Source organism: Dipodomys merriami, unplaced genomic scaffold (assembly GCF_024711535.1).
Source record: "Dipodomys merriami isolate MVZ:Mamm:240054 unplaced genomic scaffold, mDipMer1.0.p SCAF_7, whole genome shotgun sequence".
In the NCBI taxonomy this organism is placed as follows: Eukaryota; Metazoa; Chordata; class Mammalia; order Rodentia; family Heteromyidae; genus Dipodomys; species Dipodomys merriami.
Window position 1 is genome coordinate 69,420,038 of NW_027206290.1, and position 6,747 is coordinate 69,426,784.

The 6,747-nt window shown below is 47.3% G+C and overlaps 1 protein-coding gene across 1 annotated transcript in view; it reads right to left on the reverse strand.

Annotated features, from left to right (window-relative positions):
• The window catches only part of Bcl2l1 (BCL2 like 1), a 57,719-nt gene extending 50,972 nt beyond the window's left edge, over positions 1 to 6,747 (reverse strand). Inside the window, exons 1-2 of the mRNA XM_070007011.1 lie at positions 6,377 to 6,747; positions 5,362 to 6,071 (exon numbers count right to left, since the gene is read on the reverse strand). Coding sequence (XP_069863112.1) covers positions 5,362 to 5,928 — 567 coding nt within the window. The 5' untranslated portion in view covers positions 5,929 to 6,071; positions 6,377 to 6,747. The remainder of the gene's footprint in view (positions 1 to 5,361; positions 6,072 to 6,376) is intronic.

Genomic DNA, 6,747 nt, shown 5'->3' on the forward strand with positions numbered 1-6,747 from the left:
GTAGCTAGAATTACAGGCGTGAGCCACATGCTGGGCAGTTGGATCACAATTTTAAGTTTTAAATTTGTTAGGCTATGTCCTATGCCTCAACCTACCTTATCTACTTCAGAGCACTTATTGCCACCTGATATACATATGGAGTCATAGGTAATTTAACAACAGGGAAAATATTGTTAAGAGGGTATTCTGTTGTACTGCAAACATCAGATTGTACTCATGAAAACTAAGACAGCTTCAGTATCACCAGACCGTATAATCTTAAGGGACCACTGTGCTATACACATCCTCCTTTGACAGACATAACATTATGTATTTTTTTGTCTGTCCCCAATAGACTGGGAGCACCATGAAGCAGAAACTCAGTTTTATTAACTGCCCTATACCTAGAAAATCCTGGCATAGAGTAGGAGCTCAGCATACCCTGAATCAAATAGGAATAACTAAGTTAAAGGACCATTACTCTTTCAGTAGGTATCTGTGTGCTTAAGACCTGTGCTCAGTTAAGAAACCAGTAAAGGTAAGGTGTGGACTTTATTTTCAGGAGGCTCCCAACCTTACAAAACAATACAGCTGTTAGAAATGTCTTCCCCACACCAACCTAAACTGTTGCTGCTGGCCTCTTTTCCTTGTGCAAGATGTGCTGGAGACTTTCATAAAAAAGGCGGAAGCTGGAAATGTGGCTTAGTGGTAGAGTGCTTGCCTCGCATACATGTAGACTTGGGTTCAATTCCTCAGTACCACACACACTGAAAAAGCAGGAAGTGGAGTTGTGGCTCAAGTGGTAGAGTGCTAGCCTTGAGCAAAACAAGCTCAGAGACAGTGCCCAGGTCCTGAGTTCAAGTCCCAGGACTGGCCAAAAAAAAAAAAAAAAAGGGCCGAGTCTCCCTTCACACACAGGAAGCTTTTAACATATTCTTCCAGGCTAAACACAAAAGACACAAAAGACTCAGTGGGACTGTCTGCTTCCTGTGCACCAACTGGGAATAATGAAGACACACCAGGCTGCAGGGACAGAAGAGAAAAGGATTATGAAAAGAGAGAGTCATAGGAAGATCCTTAGACTTAGACTGGAGGTTGGGGATAGGGACAGAGATCTTACTAAAGGTAGTAGAAGATCCTTTTTCTGAAGAATAGTAGTTCACTGGGAGTTACCCCTAAATCTCTGCATATGCTGAAGTCAGAAACAACCACAATTGCTGAAAAAAGGCCCTATGATGGGAAGACACAGGAAAAAACAGAGAGGCTGAGCATAGAAGATGCTCATGCTCAGTGGCTTTAGGACAGGTGTCTGCAGAGGATGGATCAGCTAGCAATTGCTATTTCATGCAGCCCACACATGTCTGGTGGTCACCCACAAGAAAGTCAAGAAAATCTTCCAGGTTCCACTGGGGCCCTTGAAAAAATTACCTGGGTAATTTTCAAACAGCAGAAAGGCTGTTTCCAGACTTCCTAGGAAGTCTGGAAATCCCTGTGATGGCAACAGAACCTTAAGAGCAACCTAAAATGTACATGCAAGAGAAGTGGGTGTTCCAAGGGGGAGCCCCTGAGACACTTCTACCTAATTTGGTGATCTGAATAAGATTACTGAAAATTTCCACGTTTGGGGTTTCTAATGGGGTTTCCCCAAGAAAACCACAGACTCACCAAATTTGCAAAGGAAGCTGAGATATTTTAAGCATATATCCGTGCTGAAGAAGCCAGACATCTGAGAAGACATCTACAGATGTTAAGCGATCCCAGGGCCATGCAGCCTGGGAAATCCAAGTTAGGTCTTCTCCCCACATGTGGCCATTGCTCGTTCTCAGCAATGGTGTTTCCATCAGGTAAAAAAGTTTCTCCAGAGACAGCTGTCCCAAAGTGGCCTGGCCCACTTGGGCCCTCACCCTCATTCCCACAGGAAGACCCAGCAATCCTTCCATCTAGTAGAAGGTCATACATACAATATTCCATTGAATATTTCAGGATTTGGCTTTGTTTCCTAAGTAATAACTGCAGGGGGTAAAGTTCAGTCCCCAGAAGGAGTAAACCCATTCATTAAAAGAAGTGTTTCCACCCTACAATTAAGGTAGGGAAGGGCTTTTATTCTAGATTCTTTACCAGAGTCAAGCTATGGCAGCTGGGTATCATTATTCCATTTTACAGGTGAGAGAGACAGACTAGAGAGACAAACAGGTTCAGCGTTTTTCCAGGTGACTCAGGCATGCAGCAGTATGGCTAGAGGCTGGAATTCCAGCCCTTGGAGCATCATCCTACAATTAGGAGGGGTAGGCTACCTCCCTGTACTCACACCACTGTCATCTACTTAGGGCCTGAGCAATAAAAACAAAAACCCAGAAAACCACCTGACATTAAATGTTTCACCAGTGCCAGAATCTGAGGCTAGGCATACTTTGGGAACTTGCCACCAATAACAAAGGCACTGTCCTTCATACTGTTAACCTGGACAATACTAAGATCACAGCTCTGAGCGAACACCTTCACAAACCATGATGCGTTCAACCCAATAGCATCTCTGCTTGCTGTGCCAGTCTGTTACTTTACTACTTCCTGGACAACTAACATGGATGGAAAGTGTTTAGGCTGTGTTGTTAAGCCAAGCATGGTGTAAATTCTCACTCAGTCACTTAACTGGATGAGAGACAATCTAGGATCATTTATCCACTAGGAACTTAAACTAGGAATAAGTCCTCAGAAGGTTAATGTGTGGAACACATGAAAGAACATACATTTCAGTGACGGGAGATACGATGTCTGGTTTATGACTAGCACCTGCCTTACAGGACATGCTCAATAAAGAACTAAAACAAACCGGGAGCCAGTGGCTCATACCTGTAATCTTAGCTACTAAGGATGCTGAGATCTGAGGATCACGATTCAAAGCCAGCTCAGGCAGGAAAGTCCATGAGACTCTTATCTCCAATTAACCACCAGCCAACTAGAAGTGGTGTTGTCCCTCAAGTAGTAGAGTGCTAGCCTTGAGCACTAATGCTCAGGGACAGCGCTCAGGCCCTGAGTTTAAAAAGCAACAACAACAAACTGAACACAAAGCCAAATACGTAAGAGGTAAGTACTCAATAAAGGCTTAGTTCCTGGCCTTTTCCTGTAGGGATGCTAAATTTAGAGTACACCAAGGGTAGAATGGCCGGAACTCCTACACTCAAGGACCTCCCAAGCTGCAGTGTCAGAAGGTTAAGGATGTTGTAACTTGTGTACTGCCCAGAAGAGGAGGGTACCTGAGAAGGAAGTAGTGGATACCTTCTTCTAAGGCTCAAAAGATCCTGTCTTGAATTTTCTTTACCCCCTGGCCTTGGGAGAAGAATGCACATCCAGAAATGGTTGTGCCATAACTGGCTTTTCTGCACACATCCCTTTTGTCCACAAATAGAAGCCACATGTTACAGGGTATGTTGCCCAATGGGTTCTAGTGATTACTGAACAAAGATAGAAGATGGAATTTCAGTCCAGTGGAGGCCTAGTGAACTTGCCCAGAGTTGCTCTAGCCCTCTTTAACTGGGCACCATGGGGCAACTGGCAATTCTGTCGTTAGGGTACCCTCTATAGAAGCTGGCTGGCAGACCAGGCACCTCTTCCCATTTGCCTTTTGTTTGTCGATGGCAACAGGCCTCTTAGTATTCGGACTAAAGGCCAAACAATTGAGCAAGGTAGGTAAAGAGCCCAAGTCACTTGGAGATACTCAGACGCTGTGTCGGAAGAGCTGCAATCCAGTCCCTCCCATAAATCAGTTGAACAAATATTTGATCCAAAAGAGAATCAAAGCAGGTGGGAAAATACCAGGTAGAGGCACCTACAGGAACAATTTAATCATTTATCTTCCAGGGAGTCTATTTACAGAAAGACTTTCCATTGTACATCCAGAGCCCACCACGTTTACCTCCTACACTGCCACTCCAATCACCTGACATTCATTGACCTGACCCCTTTGCCTTTCACAAGAGCTGGCGGGAGAGATGAAGTAGGAAAAAAGAAAGGAAATGGAAGAGGGGGTGGGGCTGCAGAGCAAATCCAGGAGGTCTCCTGCTTGTGAGTAAAGTGCTTTTACCACACCCTGGCCCAGCCTATGGACAACCGCATTCTTGACATTCCTGAGTCCTTTGGAGCATGGCCCCTTCCACCTCAGCTCCTTCAATGGATGACTTATTTTCCTTAGCTAGTTAGTTTCCTGAATATTCTGGGGAACAGAATACCTCTGGAGCCCTGTACCTCCCTCAGGCAGAGATGAGCAAGGAACTAGAGCAGAGTTCACCCAACCCAAGTACAGAACCACAGGTAAAGAAAGCAGCCTGTATCTCATCCTGAGTGATGGGCAGGAGGACTGCTCTATGGAAGGACACTCACTGATGTCCCTACTCACACTATCTCCGTGAGTTGAACACTCTGCAAGGCAAGCAAACTTGCCATATTTTTCTAGTGGAAGAAACTAAGGCTCAAGAAGGTAAAGCAGGCTGCACAAGGTCACACTACTAGTTAAGTGAGTGAGCCAGAACTCATCCAATCTGTCACCACATCTTCATGTTGTACGGAGCACCACAGATTGGGTTTTTACTTTGCCAGCAAACGGTACTAACAATAACAACAACAAAGCCCCTGGGCTGTGGCTGGAAAGTAACAGATAGAGCAGCTGGAGCTCCCCAACCAACCCCAGGCAGGGAGGTGCAAAGTAAGTCCTAGGGCTTAATGCATGACACAGCAAGAGCTCTACAAACAAGCCAACCATGCAGAAAGTTGCACACTTTGGGGAAAATGAACTTAGGAGCACAGCACAAATACAACTAGCACAGACTGGCCTAAAACCTGACAATTTTCAGCCATCTAAGGCAGTGGGAATGCCTACCTGGACAAATGGTCTGAGTAGTACCATATACGCATACTCTAAAATAAAGGGGGCTTGGTTTGAGGAGAAAGGCAGGATAGGACTGAGACTCAGGAGAGAGGCTGGAGGGGCTGGAGGGTCACGGGGTGGCCAGCGTCTCCATGCATTATGGTCATCACCTTCTGTGTGGGAAACCATTGCATCCAAGTGAAGGGAACCCTAGGCCAACTTCCCATTCTCAAAGGTTTCCATCTAAATGAACATACAGGCTATGTTTTCATTTGCTGAGAAACTGGAATGCAAATATGAAAAGGTGGGATCAAGAGGGTGAGTAGAATAAAGAATGGGGGTTCCTCAACAACTAGGTCATTCATATTCTCAAAGAGTTGTTAACCTCTGCTGGTGAAATGAAGCCAGGCAGGTCTCCTTAACAATCAACATTTGCAACAATCACCCAACACTAGGAAAGGAACGAGGGGAAGGGCAGAGGGGATCCCCGAACAGGGAAACACAAGGGGCGTGGTTCTTACCCAGCCGCCGTGCTCCTGGATCCAAGGCTCTAGGTGGTCATTCAGGTAAGTGGCCATCCAACTTGCGATCCGACTCACCAATACCTGCATCTCCTTGTCTACGCTTTCCACACACAGTGCCCCGCCGAAGGAGAAAAAGGCCACAATTCGACCCCAGTTTACCCCATCCCGGAAGAGTTCGTTCACTACCTGCTCAAAGCTCTGATACGCTGTCCCCGGGGTAATATGGAGCTGGGATGTCAGGTCACTGAATGCCCGTCGATACCGCAGTTCAAACTCATCGCCTGCCTCTCTCAGCGCTTGCTTCACAGCTGCCATGGGAATCACTTCCCGGGCTTCCGAACTGCTGCTGTGACCCGTGGCTCCATTCACCACCGCGGGGCTGTCCGCCAGGTGCCAGGATGGGTTGCCATTGATAGCACTGGGGGTCTCCATCTCCGATTCAGTTCCTTCTGGGTCCTCAGTCCTGCTCTCTTCCACATCGCTAAACTGACTCCAGCTGTATCCTTTCTGGGAAAGCTTGTAGGAGAGAAAGTCAACCACCAGCTCACGGTTACTCTGAGACATTTTTTTTTTTTTTTTTATAATAGAGATGGGCTCAACCAGTCCATTGTCCAAAACACCTGCTTCACTCACAGAGTCTGGTCTCTGCTTAGTGGTTCTCTTCTAAGATCCAAAGCCAAAATAAGGTTCTGAAGAGAGAGAAAGAGCTTTAGGGGAAAAAACAAAAACAAAAATAGATCAATTAAATTGCATATGCCCATTTACCCTTACGACCATCCAGTCCTCCTCCGGGTACCAGACCTGATTTCTTTGTAGCTCTTACGAAGAAGGTCTGAGTCCGGGTTTTAAGGGACTTCAATAAAGTCAAATGCAAAGGACTAATGGGCTCTGAATGATCCCATCCGCCTTAAAAAAAAAAAAAAAAATCCCAGCCACCCCCGTTTCTCCGAAATACCTTCCTGGCGGAAAGTCACCCCCATGGATGGGCAAGTCCCCCTCCCGCACCACCTACATTCAAATCCGTCTCAGGCGACAGGCAGGCAGGTGCAGCCCCCGGAAGATCTTTTGTATCATAGGTCGGGAAGAGGAGGCTGGCAAGCCGGATTCCCCGGTAACTCAACCGGCCTCCCGGCGGCTGGCGAAAGAACCAGCTCCGGCCGGAGGGCTCATGCGACCCGGTAAATGCAGAGAGCCCGGAAGGCCGCCCAGGAATCGCGAAGCGTTAGGAACCTGCGCCCTCGCTGGCTTCCTCCTCCATCGCCCGGATCTAGGCGGCCTCTCCGCTCCGCTCCGCAGCCTCCAGCCGCCCGGGAGCCCAGCCCCCTCGCTCTCGCACGCCCCTTGGCTCTCCGCCTCCTACTGGGAGCCAGGAGAACTCCCCCG